General features: G+C 48.0%; 1 protein-coding gene across 1 annotated transcript in view; it reads right to left on the bottom strand.

The window, feature by feature from the left end:
* csmd2 (CUB and Sushi multiple domains 2) overlaps positions 1–15,846 on the bottom strand; it is a 244,295-nt gene that overhangs the window by 171,257 nt on the left and 57,192 nt on the right. Inside the window, exons 4-5 of the mRNA XM_030347780.1 lie at positions 13,903–14,097; positions 6,374–6,581 (exon numbers count right to left, since the gene is read on the bottom strand). Coding sequence (XP_030203640.1) covers positions 6,374–6,581; positions 13,903–14,097 — 403 coding nt within the window. The remainder of the gene's footprint in view (positions 1–6,373; positions 6,582–13,902; positions 14,098–15,846) is intronic.

Raw genomic sequence — 15,846 nt, forward strand, 5'->3', positions numbered from 1 at the left:
TACAGCCTTCTGAGGAACTGGTAGGGCAAAAATCGTAGCAGGAGGTTGTCTGCAAATAACATGGGAGTTGGTGGGGGACGCAACCAAGTTCCATTCCATCTGGGTTTTGCTCGATGACGTGTCCCAGATTGAGTCTCAACCAAGAGTGGTTGTTTATAATTCCTGAGTGGGACAAACAGGCTCTGAGGATGGTGCGGTAGGGGGAGGCACGGCACGGAGAACATCAATAGCAGCTATTGATCTTTCAGATGGGACTGACAACCCAAACCATAGTTTGAGAAGCACAAAGCTGACTCCGCAAAGAAAGAGAAAATAAGAAAAAAGAAATCAAGTTGAAATGAGATGACGCTGCAAAAATATAAAAGTGAGTCGAAGATAGACTCGCTTAAGATAATCAGGGCTGGTTAAGATGATCAGGGTTGGATAGGAATGATAACCGGATGTTTGTCTTCAGAACATTTAGGTCCAAATATGGAGAACTCCTAGCTGTGTCTCAGCTCAATTGACCCATAACAATGCAAACAAATACATATAATTCTGGCAAAACCTAAGTAGCTTTTGGAAAAAAGAAAATAAGATACTTCGGAAAAAGTATTTTGAAAGTAACACCAAAAAGGAATCCCGATTTTCCAGATGCAATTCCAGTTTTGGGGGTTTCAACTCTGGGTTTCTATTGTTCCTGCGGGATTGAGGAAGTTATTATCCCGCTGTTTAATGTGCACTTGTAAAACACTATAAGACAGAAACATTGATGAATGCCTTCATCACTAAATTTCACCCATTTTCCACTACTCGTAGAACTAAATCAATGCAACTGAAAGTCCTGTAATCCTGAGGTCTTCTTCAGACATTTTGAAAAATAAGCTAATATTGCCTATAAAGTCTGAGGGAGACGACCATAGTTTGTTGTGTTTTTTTTTGACAAGGCCAAATTCCCCTGAGGGAATTGCAAAGATGCACATCACAGAACAGCCACAAATTGTCCTACTCGGCTAGATCACAATGTTTTAAAAACGGGAGAGAGTCGAGTAAACAGTCAGAGTCAATCCAGCCATTACCTTACATATGCTATGAAATGTATGCATCAAAATGAGAAAAACAAGGATTATGTTGATAAACAACAGTACGACAGAGCAGGGGTACAAAATGGAATACTGAGACCGCGCCGTAATAATATGGGGATGGCAACACTTCGGCAAATTGTCAGCAAAGATCCAATTTCTTAAAAATGGCCTTTAGCGTCAAGGAGATGAAAGGAAGACTGTATTCCTCACACACCAGGAACCCCCGCAAACCAATTTCCAAAAAATACAGACACATCCATGGAATATATAAACAAAAAACATTTCCCCAACCGAATCCTCTTTTCCTTTTAATGTGGGTTCTCTGTAAAATAACACTTCTAAGATTACCAACACCTTCACCCAAAGTCGTGAATCGTTTATTCAGGCAGGCTAAAATCTGAAGAAAAATTGGCAATTAACTGTCATTTTTGATGGTTGGCAAACAATGGCCAGGCACACACACACACATACCCTAACACACGTCATCAAACACTGAGTGTTTTATTGCAGGAAGTGCTTGAGAGCTGCATGTGACTGTTGGCCAATAGTTGCGATGTGATGGATGGGGCTGTCAGCCCCCCCCCACCCCTCTCAAGAGACTTTATGGTGCAAGTTCACCCTGCTACCAGCCCACCCACCCCGTCCCCCCACAAGCATTTACACACACACACACACTCTTTGAAACAGAAGGACAGAAACTGAAAGGTACGGCGTCTGAAGTAGGGAGCTGGGAACGGGAGATGAAGTCCACTCCCCAGCACTCAGTTCAGTTAGCATTGAGTTCCTTCATGAACAAATCAAGAGCTAAACCGTTTCATTTTGAATAGGCGAGAGAGAGAGAGAGAGAGAGAGAGAGAGAGAGAGAGAGAGAGAGAGAGAGAGAGAGAGAGAGAGAGAGAGAGAGAGAGTTTATACTTTGGGATTTATCTGCACATAAATGTAATGAAGATATTGTTGGCTTCCGAGTTATAAATGCTGGCCCTAAATCTGCATCGAACCAGGCAGCATGAGGTAGGTAATCCCTTAACAACCAATCAATAGGTAATCATTATCACAGTCGCTCCCTGACTGTGATAATGCCTACATAGCAGAGTTTTACTTTTTCTTTTGGCTGCTTTGGCTTATTGTGTTATTTTTTGGCTTCCTTCCCCCAGAGTGGACCACACAGACAAGGTATCAACAAGGCAGGAAAATTATCTACAACACGTTCACCGGATCCTTGTTGGGGCCTTTGGGCCTGGGCTGAGGGTAGATATGGATTAGGAGGAGCGAAACAGGCCTTTCATAAGGGAAGTGCGTCCCAACTTCTGCTCAGATGTGCTACCAAGAGGGAAAATAAGTTGTATTCACCCAGGGAACTTTTGAAGGTTGGCGATACAAGTTTTTTAGAGGGGATCACACAAAGGAACAGTCCTCACGAGATTTTGGGAAAAAGTTAGCTCAAATCAAACCGAGACAAGGAAAAGTTAAATTGGCATCTATATCAGTCAGTATAGCTGAATGGAGGGTGAAGCTGTTAGGCAACAGTTCTCTTAGAACCGATAAGGATGCATATGCCAAATTCCTTCGTATGGATGATGATACCCTATCATTCATAATAATGCTTTCAAATCAACGGCAACAACAGCTTGTTTTCAGACGTCCGCAGAACTCCGTCGAGTAACAATGGCAGTGGCTGCGTCCCCTCAAGGGACCCGCTGCGGTCACAGGGAAATGGACCAAGACCAATCGAGTGGCGAAGAAAATTACACCATCAAATAGAAGCTCCCGGTTGGACTAAATAGCAGGCGGAGGACCGTCAAAGGCGCAGTTTTCATTGCATTAGATGGAGAATGGTGATGAGAGGGTCGGTTAAGACAAGAAATCTATATGGATTCAAATGGTAAATGGCCTGCATTTATAAAGCGTTTTTTTTTCTTATCCAGTGGGTACCCAAAGTAGATTACAATATTGCCAAACATCAACCATTCATGCACACATTCACACATCGACGGTGGCGTCAGCAATGCAAGGCTCGTCGGGAGCAGTCAGGGTTAGGTGCCTTGCTCAGGGACACCATGAGACATAGCTAGGAGTGGCCGGGGATCGAACTAGAAACCTTGCGGTTACCAGCCAACCTGCTCTACCTCCTGAGCTACTGCCACCCCGAATGACAGCGTAATAGCAGACGCACTACGATCTCCTGGGAAAAGGCGTCTGGCCGTAGGTTTCTGTCAGGGCTAGTGCCGATAGGGGGGGTGGGGGGGGGGGGGGAGGCGGGATACCGTCTCCGGCTGCCACATCCAATCCATGTTGAGTTGTGGTTCTCCTCGGCTGGCTTCAAGTCGTCAAGGCCGTCTGTCTGTTGCCGTGCAGCTCACCGCCTCGCAAGACTGCCAACGCAGCACGAGCGCCAATCAAACGGCTTGCACGGGGCCATGCTTAAGATTGTGGGTACTTAAGGAGCAGCGATTTGGTGTGGCGATGTTGGCATTGACTGATGGGTGTGTAGGCCGGCTTGTCCATTTGTATTCACACACAAACGTACGTACACACACACACACACACACACACACACACACACACCCATGCGCACACACACACAAACAATGACAACCACACACAAACACACACGCATGCAAATATGCGCAGACACACCCATATATATATATATATATATATATATATAGATACATATATAGACAGGCATATGTGTACACATGTAAGCCACGCGTGTGTCTCCGTCAGCAAGGAGAGTGTTAGGGATCACACACACGTGACCTGCCTTCCTTGAGCTCCTCTAGCCGCCGTGTAGATCGATGGAGGAAGGCAGGTGCTGACCCTGAACCCCGGGGCCCCGTATCCCTAGCGGACCCGGGGCCCGGCCGTCACTCAGCCGTCACTCAATACCCCGGCCAGAGGAACCGGCCGCAGTTTAAACAGAGCAGCCCGGGCCTGCCACCGCGCTGATGCATCCACCAGCACTGATTAAATACACACACACACACACACACACACCAGGCGCAAATCAATGACACACACACCGACACATAAACACACACAAGTGCATTATATAAAATCCCTTTTTGCCAAAGATGCATAGAATCTACTGGTAGACAAGTCAGGGTAGGAACAACCTTGATGTTGGAAACACGGAGGCATGGAAGGTTTAACATGCAATCAAGGACAAGAGAACATGCATACATGAGTTATTAAGTGTGGTGGCTACACTGATCAAAATGGAGACTTGGACGGACATGTTGGTGTCATCTAATCAATCCTCGCTCAAATCCCTATACCACCACCCAGACTCTCATCCCATAGATCCACCATTTGATCGGATTCATCACTTGTACTAGTCGTTCCACTTCAAGTTTCAACCCACTTCCACAGGGGTTGGACTTTCATTTCAAAAACGTTGCTTCAAGTCAACGACTTCCAGATCTCTACAGTACATATTAAAAATGATAATGACTCGGATGATGGATTCACCTACTCGTCGACTTTATTCATTTCTTTTTTAAACGGGGGGATCCTCGGGGGGGAGAGCTGTCAGAGAGAGTAAAGCCCGATGCGATTGAAATGTGAGCCGGTGACCTCAAAAGAAGAGCTAAGAAAAGTTGAAGACGCGGAAGATCAAATCCAAAACCGTGCCTTATCCCCGCACTTTGTGGCCCCTCTACACTTCGACGTGTGCGCTCAACTGTGACACACACTCTCTCTCCACCACTTGCCATCACTCCCTCTTGCCTCCTCCATTCCCCACAGCCCCCCTCCCTCTTCCACTCCCCCTTCTCCGTTCGTTTGCACATCTGAGGCATTGCTGAGCCAAATGCCGCAGGTGCATCGCCGAGGGCGCCGAATCGAAGACGGTTGCCGCGGCGACGACACGCTCAGGAGACCGAGCCGCTGAGGCCTTCAAAGGGGGGGTTCACCTGAGCAGTTCAGGATCTGGGGGGACTGGGAGCTGATGATATCATAGAATGTGCAAAGGCAGCAGATTGGGGGGGGGTTTGTTGAGGGGGCGGGCTTCGCTGAGGGTCTGGGATGGGATCTACTTTTAAATGTCGAAGAGACTGCAAAGAGACTCTGATATCAGGCTGCGAGGCACAATTCCAACTCTTCAGACTCATTCTCGTCCTCATCCGAAAGTGTTTTGGCTTTAGCTACTGAGCGAATGAGTAAAAAACGCCTACTTACTGAAGTGACCCGAGGCCATCGGATTCTCAACACACTAAGAGTTTCATCTTCTGGTTTATCCGTGGACTAGTTCCTTCTTTTGAGCAACTATTGGTGGAATAGATCTGTTGTGTTACGTTTGAATGTAGATCTTATATATTACGTTCGACCCACCTGTGCTGTAGGGGGTGTGTTGTTAAGTGATGGTGGGGGTGTATAATGTGTGTATAGTGTCTCTTTTCACAAGCACAAGTACTTTCTATTAATAAAACTCCTACTCCAGCCTCTACTATCACTACAACCACTTTCTGGAGCAACCCATAGCAACCTGGCATGATGTCAGAGGTATAATCAACTATATTATGAATGTATGGCTTTGTGTAACTAACCTACTTAATAACACACGGAGGAAACCCATATGAACTCACACCTTCTCCCTGTGTGTGTTTGTGTGTGTGTGTGTGTGTGTGTGTGTGTGTGTGTGTGTGTGTGTGTGTGTGTGTGTGTGTGTGTGTGTGTGTGTGTGTGTGTGTGTGTGTGTGTGTGTGTGTGTGTGTGAAGCAGTGGTAATCAAGCCCACTAATTACTTCCTGAGCAGAGAGAGAAAGGGAGGAAGGCGGAAGAGGGAGAGAGAGAGAGAAAGAGCGAGAGAGAGAGAGAGAGAGAGAGAGAGAGAGAGCTGTCAGAGAGGAGGAGCTGCCACAGATGGTGAGGGACCAACACCAAGGCCAGAATGCCCTGCCTCTTCATCAGTGCCTGTGCGTGGGTGGGAGTATGGGTGTGTGTCTGTGTGTGTGTGTCCTTGAGTTGTCGCGTGCGCGTCTGTGTGCGCTGTGCGTTTGTGTGGGGGCAAGCAGTTGAGGGAATGAGTGATTGAAAAGTGACATCATTAAGATTGAGGAAGCGTGCGTCTGTGCCTTACGTCTGTGTTTGTGGAAACATGTTTGTGTTCATGAATATGTGTTTGCATTTGTATGTATGTGTGACCCAATGCCACGTCAAAAAAAGACACACCATTTGCCCGTTCGTTCACAACACGTGAGCCATCAATCGCTGAAGGGAAATAAAAAATATGAACATTTCAAAACACACCAACACCATCAACACCACTCGAACCGGCGCGTTCGAGTCCCGCACCGACGGTTACTCACCACTGGGAGGAGCCGTCGGTGCCGCTGACCTCCAGCAGGTCGTAGTCGTCCTCCAGCTGGAAGTCCGAGAAGACCAGGGCGATGGTGTCCCCCGGCTCCGCCAGCACCGTCCAGGTGCAGTCGGCGTTGTTGTTGTACTCCCCCGGGTAGCTGGGGCTGGTGATCACCCCGCTCTGGCCCCGCAGCGTGCCCCCGCACCCGTCGTCCGCTGGGGGTCGGGGTGTGGGGGTGGTGGGGGAAGAGGGGGCAGAGGGTTGGACGTCAGTGGAAGTTATGCAACCCATTGATTGGCTGAAGGGATTTGCATAGTATAGAGCAGGAGGAGCTGAAGAACACACTTTTTTGTTTAGATTGACGTTTTGTGTTGAATTAACAGGTGCTGTTTTGACGTATTGATACGTATGGCGACAGAAGGATGTACAGTGCCAGTGTATATTTTGATTTGTTTTTAATTTTATAGTACACAAATGATTTATTCTTTATTTATTATGTTTATTTATTTATTTTTTTCCACAATGTCTTGTTTTTTTAAACGATTTATGATGACTATATGCTCTGTAAGGTGACCTTGGGTGTCTTGAAAGGCGCCTCTAAATTAAATGTATTATTATTATTATTATTATTATTATTTCATGACATAAATGATTTATCGTGTATAATATCGATGGAAGTGTCCTCTAAGATGCAAAACTAAACTGAAAACTAAACAAATAAGCACAGGTAAAGTCACAACCCAGCTGGTCCCCTTTCTCTGTCTAAAGTAAACTCACAAAGGGAATTCAGAAACAAGTTGTCCTTACCATTTGTTAATTGGTATGCTTTAAGGAAATACAATACAATGCATCTCCATAAGCATCAGAGCACAATATAGACCTTATAGATTGAATAATATCGTAATTTCAAAATGTTTGACAGGCAAAATGAAAAAGGGAGTGGCAGTTTGGCAGTGTAGCTGACTCATGTCCGGTTTATTGCTTATTATAAGATAAAATATATGTAACCTAAAAGCTAACACAAGCTAAAACCAATGACTGGGTAGAAATAGTAATATAAACAAAAAAACGTACTGCCTGAAGTTTACCCGTTTACTAAGTTTGACAAAGTTGTATTGAGCTGCATTGGACACGGCTTGGGGAAACAAATGGGTTAATATTGATTTTTGCATACTGACTAGCCTGGGAACCAGACGAATCTGAAACCTCATGTTTTGCGCAATTGGGAATTGGTCTTGTGATGTCAAGACTGCCTGTAGACCATCCTGATCACGTGACTGCACATTCTGTTCCTCTACACGGATCAGCCTGGACCTCTAGCGGCCCACATCGATTTCCAGAAATAACAATGTAAAAGGGGCCAATCAGGGGCTGTGTCTTGGTTAATGACGTCACCTGGCCAATCAGGCCTATCTGCTACGTAGTCGATGACGAAAAATACAGCCGGCAGCCGTACATTTTTTTAATGGTGTCTCCCTAAGCAACAAGCAGCAATGTTTACATTAGTAGAGTAAGCAGAGCCATAAGGGCAGTATTTGCAAAAATAGACTTAAAAAGAACTATTTACCAAGAACAAGAGAACAGTATGCAGCAGTAGAATATCTCTGTGGATAATATGTTCCCGTCGACCTTCGTTATCCCGGGTATCAATTATCAAGTAACAATCATCAGGGAACTAATTCAAACCCGCACATATGGGATTAGACTCGGTTGGGTGTTCATATACTTAATAATTTCAAGCCAAGTGTTGCTACTCATTTTTTATTAATTGTACAGGGAATGTGAAGTTATGACAGACCGGGGCCATCTTGTGAGACAGAATCAACAGACCAAGAGAGAAGGTCAACCTCTAGACATGGCGCGTTCACCATATCGTTCAAAGCGGCTTGACGTCGACCTCACATAACCTATTTAGTAGTGCACATATTTCCGGTTTTCCGGCACAAACAAAAATGGAGGCTTTTTGGTCGGTGCTTTCTTTGCCACGGGGGCAAAATCAGAGGCAGCAAAGAGTAAATAGAGAGAGAGAGAGAGAGCTAGAGAGAGGCAAGACTAGCGAGAGAGAAAGAGAGAGAGAGAGAGAAGAAGGTACCCCTGATACGGCTTTTAAGAAACGTCTTCAGGTCTTCTTTCCTTCCCAGTATAAATAGGGAGGCTGGGTATTGCAAGGCGTGATGCAACTTAATGCAACATGGCTGAGGAGGAGCAAGGCGATGCTGATGGGGGGGTGAGGACGATTGCGTTGAGTGGGATGTGTGTGAATAGCGATAAACTCAGATGAGACGTTAAGCGCTTTCAACTGTTCCTCCTCCCCCTCCTCTCTTCTCCTTCTCTGTCTTCTGGTGGTCCCCGAGACAAGGTGGGCTTGCGGAGGGATTGATGTTAATTACCGCCCACCCCTTGGATCATTACAGGCCCTGGATGTTGCTCCAGAACGGCGGCGGAGGAGTAGTTGTCTCGCGCACGTGATGACCGTACACCAAGCCCCATCGGAGAACAGATGTGACCTTTAAGTTAGCTGGAAATCGGGTCATGAACCGGAATAATTATGTTTAGGTTAATTAACGCTGTGCGTGTCTGTGTCTGTGTAGGTGTAGGTATGCATATGTTTGTGTATGTATAGGTGTTTTTGTGTCTGCATGCATGCGAGTGTGTGTGTGCGAGTGTGTGTCTGCGTATGATTGTGTGTGTGTGTGCATGAGTGAATGTAGGTGTGTGAGTGTGTGTGTCAGAGTGTATGCGTCTGTCTGTGCGTGTATATATGCGTGTTTGAGTCCATGTATGTGTGAGTGTATGCGTGCGTGCGTGTACGTGTGTGTATGTCTGGTTGTGTGTGCATGCACATGTGTGTGTGTGTGTGTGTCAGTGTGCATGTGTGCGGACCGCCATCAGCGAGTCCCTCCGTGCTGAATACAGTGTGTATGCCATTAACTGACAGGTGCTGGAGTCGGGGGTACGTGACAGTGACATCATGGCAGGCGACCCTATAGGCCCGCCCACCGAGGGGAACACGGGAAGCTGTGCGGCTGAGGCGCGTGTCTACCACCCAGGGCGGAGGCACGCCGCTCAGCATGACCAGCGGCTAGCCCTGCTGTAGGGAGGGCCGGCGGTGGTGGTGGTGGTGGGGTGGTGTTCAGCAGGGGAAGAGGTGGTGGTGGTGGTGGGAGGTGACAGGTGGGTGAGGGGAGGTCGGGTGTGATAGAGGGGGCGGGGGTTAGCCCACAGGCAGCAGGGGACCTGTCAATCATCCGGACCTAGCTGTCACAGGTAAGAGTACAGAAAAAGGAGAGAAAGCGGTGGACAGGAACGAAAACCGGGAGGGGGGAGGGGGGTGAGGGGGAGACGGGAGGGAGCGGAGGAGCAACTTGAACTGCAGGGGGCGGAAAGGGAAGAGAGGGAGGGACGTTGCAGAACGTGGGGGAGGAGGAAAAAGGAGTAGAGGGGGCAGGGGGAGGCGACAAAAAGGAGAGGGGGAGGGAGAGATGATGGGGGATGACAGATGACACGCGGGCATGAAGGTAGAAAAGAGGTCTGGACAATAAGGGGGGGGGGGGGGGGGGGAAGAGAGAGAGAGAGAGAGAGCGAGAGCGAGAGAGATGTGAAGGTGGAGTGGATTGATATTCCTCACCAGGCCTCTGCTTTCGCACTCAAACCAACGTCCATGTTTTCTTTCCGTCTTTCCCCTGCCTCCCTCCCCCGTCTCCTAAAGCGACCGGCCAAAGCGTTCTGGAGCAATCGCCACCTGACCAAATCCGCCGAGCACCTCCACCCCTCCACCCTAGTAGGTAACACCGTGCATGGTAATGGATGGAGATCATGCTCTCTCCCTCTCTCCCTCTCTCTCTCCCCCCCCCTCTCTCTCTCTCCCTCCCCCTCTCTCGCCCCCTCTCTCTCTCTCTTCCCCTCCCTCCTTCCCTCCCTCCCTCCCTGCCCCCTGGCCGGATGCAGATGTGGCTTTGCCTCCAATGCATCAACAAAGGCTGTCAGAGAGAATGTCACGCTGGCTCTGTGCCATGTAGGGACGCTTGCATAGGCCTCATCATGCGTGGATGTATGGATCAGGCACACACACAAACACACATTGACGCACACACACACACACAGACATTCAAACACACACACAAGCGCACACACACGCAAATGCGTGTGAACGCAGGCACGCACGCACAGATGAAACCCATTGGTGTTTACAAACAAGAATAGCAATTTTCTCTATGATCCACGTCCAAAATCGGACCGAGCAGACAAGCAATGGGAGCACATTTAGGTGTAAACTTAAATAAACTAAAGAGATTCTAATAATGTGTGCCACTCTGAGGGTGTAATCGCGTTGACATTTGAAGTAATATAGCACGTTGTGTGTTAGATGAGCTCAGACAGGTGTGCACAGTCCCTTTAATCTCCTATGGCAAGACCTCAATGAGCCACTGTGGAAAATGGCCAGTTTCTAAAAACAGCGATAGCATGTGTGATTTAGCCTTAGCATGTTGTTTCTGCTGAAAACGCACTAGGTAGGCCAGGCACACGCGTAATCGTGTTGAATTTGGCCTTGCTCTCCTCTCACCCAGAGAACAGACAGTAAAGTACTCTGTGGTGGCCCAGTTGGCGAGAAGCTCCTTTGATTATTGGCTAAAAATGGAAAGATTAGTTGACCAAATGTGTGGTCACGCGTCACATCCATCCAGGCATGCAATTCGTGAACACAGAAGTGTGTGCATGCTCATACAGTATTCGTGTGTGTGTGTGTGATTGTTTAGAAGTGCCAGTGACTGAGCATGTGTGTGCGTATCCGTCTGTGTTTTGTGTGAATAGAAACTAGAAAAATTGTTTGCCGAATGGTCTGTATTTGCATGTGTGTTTGCGTGTTCGTGTGTGTGCACGCTTGGTTGTATTCCTTTGTTTGTGTGTGCGTGCGTGCATTGATGTGTGCGTATTAATGTGTGTGTGGCTGCATCGATATGTGTGTGGATGCGTGCATCCGTGAGTGTGTGTGTGTGTGTGTGTGTGTGTGTGTGTGTGTGTGTGTGTGTGTGTGTGTGTGTGTGTGTGTGTTTGTGTGTGCATGTTTATTTGAGTTTGGTTGTGTGTATTTAACTCTGTGGATGTGTGTGTGTGTAGAAGTGTGCCTCCCTCCAGTGTGTGTGGGTGTGTATATTTATTTGTGGGACTATGGGCTGGGGCCATTCTGGCATGGGGTGCCCGCCATGTGTGTTCCTATGTGGGCTTCCTGACTCCCAGCCCGGGGTACAGATGGCCCAGCATCACAGCGCTCCACTCGGCAGCCACATTGACACAAACGGCCACATGGATACAAGAAGGCCCTAGTGGTAGCCAATGGAGGGACACACGCACATACATCCATACACGCGCCCACACTAACACACACCCACACTCTCACACAAGCGCGTGGGCTCACACACAAAAACACTCAAGTGCACACACACATACAAACAATCAAGTGCAAGCCGCACACAGGCACACACACACTCAAGTGCACACACACACACACACACATATAAACCCACAAGTGCACGCACACACACATATAAACCCACAAGTGCACGCACACACACACACATATATAAACCCACAAGTGCACGCACACACACACACACATATATAAACCCACAAGTGCACACACACACACACACACATATATAAACCCACAAGTGCACACACACACACACACACACACACACACACACACACACACACACACACACACACACACACACACACACACACACACACACACACACACAAAAGCCCAAACATACCCACCTATTACACACAGTCAAGCGCAGAAATCAGAAATCACACGTCCCTGCATATTAAAGGGAAGGCTTGTGCAAATGATTAATATCCCAACCTTGTGGTCGCCTCTAAAATGAGCAGCAATCTAATCAAGATGTGAGTGCATGTACCAACAGCGATCCTATTGCCAACGGTCAATTATTATGACCAACCAAACTGTTTTGAGTAAGATAAACAGAGTGGTGCAGGTGAGCCTCACCACAGGGGGGTCCTCGTTCACTGTGAGCGGGGGACGGAGGGTGTGGGAGGACAGCCCCCTGCCCGACACATTAAACTCGAGGTCTCGTCAAATCTATTGGAAGCCGGCCTCTTTATCCCAGCTTTGATTTTTTATTCAATTCTGTTATCACGATACCACATTCAACACCATGGCTGAGCGTTTTAATAAAAGCCCAGACATGGATTATTCATAAATCCAGCGCCACACTTTTGGAATTCATCTGTGTCATTAGGGTTGGCAGACTCTTCTTGGTGTCACATCACTATTAAGAGTAATTACAGACTAAAAGGCATTCTAAGTGGGCTGCTGATGTCTGACTGCACACTTCAGAGACACTGATACGTCCAGCCCCAGCCCTGGACCAAGGAGCAGGATAAATACGCCTGTGCCTCACTAATGGTCATGCTTGTCTTTATCTTTTTTATCTTAGCTTTATCTTGTGCACGCCTTTGTCTCCTCCAGGCTGGACTACTGCAACGCACTCCTCATCGGGATCCCCAGCAGGAACATCCAGCGGCTGCAGTACATCCAGAATTGTGCTGCCAGGATCCTGGTGGGGGTGCGGCAGTACCACCTACATCACAGCCATCCTCAAATCCCTCCACTGGCTTCCTGTCCAGTACAGGATCCAATTCAAGGTTTCCCTTCTGTCCCACCAGTGCCCCCATGGCACTGCCCCCCTGTACCTCAAAGAACTCATCTCCCCCCATTCCTCCTCACGCCATCGCCGCTCTGGACAGGCCAACCTCCTCCAGCTTCCGAGGAGAAGGCTCCGAACTATGGGCGACCGCGCCTTCTGCTCCGCTGCACCCAGTCTGTGATATGCTCTCCCTGACCGTCTAAGGGCCCCACAGACTGCGGATTCTTTTAAAAAAGGCCTGAAAACCCATCTATTTAGAAAAGCCTTTGGCTAAACTGTTATTTGAAATGTTCAAATGTTATTTTTCGGTTTTTCTTTTTCTTTTTAATCTGGTTTTAAAGTCTTTTATGTTGTTTTTATCCTTTTACATGTGCATAGTAGCACTTTGAGGTCATTGAGTTGATGTAAAGTGCGTTATAAATAAAATGTATTATTATTATGTCACGGATACCAACACCCTGTACCGACAGTGAAATATTGCTTCACCTTCTTCTGACAAATGTACTTAGGATAAAAGTGTCTGATAAAATCCCCTAAATGTAAATCTATATGTGATGGTTATGCATGTCATTATGTTTATTTGTTTTGCATCCTTCTGCATATTTTTGTGTTGTCTTGCAGTAATTTGGCATCTTGTAGTGGAACGTCCACGTATACATGTATATAATTGTTTTGCACTCCTTTCGATCACGGGCAGAACATTCGTGGCGTAAACAATTCCCCCCGCTGGAACTTCAGAGCGGTGACCACCTACGGACTGATCAACATCAATACCATGCATGCAATCATTGGTCAGAAAGCTACAGCGACCCTGAGGGGCTGCTCGACAGTGTTGTGACTCTGAGCTGTGCTGGTGTTGTACCTCTGCAGTACGGCAGGGGGAAGTCCCAGGCGGCGGTGCCGGCCGAGGTGGCCAGGCAGGACAGCGTGGTGTGGCCCTCCAGCACGTAGCCCTGGCTGCAGCTGTAGCGGATCTTGTCCCCGATGTTGAAGGTGGTGCCCTGCTGGAGGCCGTTGAGCAGCACCCCGGGGTTCCCACACGTGTAGCTGGGCAGGGCTGGGCGGTAGAGAGAGGTAGAGAGACAGAGGGAGAGAGGGAGAGAGAAACAAAGGTTAATTAATGAGGAACGCTATGGTCCGTTCAAGATGACCTCCAACTTTGCTCTTCGAGGTTGAGGCAATAGGTGTGTGTGTGGGTTTGTGTGTGCTTGTGTGTGTGTATGTGTGCGGACGGCCATGTGTTGGTGTGTGTGTGTGTGTGTGTGTGTGTGTGTGTGTGTGTGTGCGGATGGCTGTGTGTTGGTACGTCTGTGTTCGTACGCGGATGGCAGTGTGTGCGTGTGTGTGTGCGGACAGCAGTTTGTTGGTGTGTGTGTGCGGACTGCAGTTTGTTGGTGTGTTTGTGTGTGTGTGGACAGCAGCGTGTGTGTATGTGTGTTTGCGGACTGCAGCGCGTGTGTGTGTGTGTGTGTGTGTGTGTGTGTGTGTGTGTGTGTGTGTGTGTGTGTGTGTGTGTGTGTGTGTGTGTGTGTGTGTGTGTGTGTGTGTGTGTGTGTGTGTGTGTGTGTGTGTAAACATAACGAATGCAGATGAATATCCAAGTCTGCTTGATGTGTAAAGTTAAGAGCAGACCTTAACAATGTGCTTCAAACACGAAGAAGAGCCGCTATTCAGACGTTTTGCTAATGGTTTCATCAGTATGATGAAACCGTTGTTTGTTTGTTTGAAACGTTCCTCATCACCACAAGCAGCTAGCGCCTGCTTAAGACTGATATTGTGCGTTTACGTGCCAGACAGCCAGAGTGATCTAAGCTGTAAAACATCGCCGGGATAAGTCGCTTGTAAAAACCCAACCAATAAACAGAAAAACAACGCGCCAGAAACACCACCTAAATAATCCCGTCCATTTATTTCCCTTCCACTCCTCCCGATCCCCATCCTTCATAAATAACCATCTGTGTTCCGAGGACAAAACAAGAGCGCTCGTGTGGGAGATGAAAGGGTGGGCCCTCGAGGGAGCACGGGGAGAGCGAGCGTATGCTGGCGGGCGGGGTCACGGCGCCCCCTCGCCACGACCGTCACCGCCGTGCGCTCACACGCCGCACAGGGCGCTGGCACGGCCGGCATCGTGGACTTTGGATGGATCCCTCGCATCACCATGGGGGGGACCGGGCTGAACAACTCTGGAGGAAGGAGACTCATGCAGACACGCATACAAACACACACACACACGGAGTAGCTCCTAAAGACCTCATGTGGCACAGTTTGGCCACCTCTCTCTCTCGCTCTCTCCCTCTCCCTCCCTCCCTCTCTCTCTCTCTCTCTCCACTATTACCACCATCTCAGCCTTCCTCTTTATCCCCCCCTCTCTCTCTCTTTCTGTAAATCTCCCTCTATCTATTGATTTCACTCTCTCTCTCACTCATAAAGAAACCAGTAGAGGGTACATCTCCCACATGCGGCCATATATTTGTGCAGGTTAATGTAGCCATGGCCTAAAGATTAAAAGATAAACTGTTTACTTGTGTACCATATCTAAAACTACACTTAGATAACTTCAATTTACAGCATTCCAACAGTCCCATAGAACTTGGGACACGCAAATCTGACAGACCGAAATCTCGAGTAACTATTTAGACTTATAGACGACTTGGCCACACAGCACTGTTGCAACACTACGCTACAGACTTATCCGAAATAGACAATAAATCCCTTTTTCCTTTGTATAGCCGTACACCTGCTCCCACCACAGTGAGGCTTATCCAGGAGAAAATCCACTCCAACAGTGATTTCGGGAAAACGAGTC

This window comes from Gadus morhua, chromosome 22, assembly GCF_902167405.1.
Source record: "Gadus morhua chromosome 22, gadMor3.0, whole genome shotgun sequence".
In the NCBI taxonomy this organism is placed as follows: Eukaryota; Metazoa; Chordata; class Actinopteri; order Gadiformes; family Gadidae; genus Gadus; species Gadus morhua.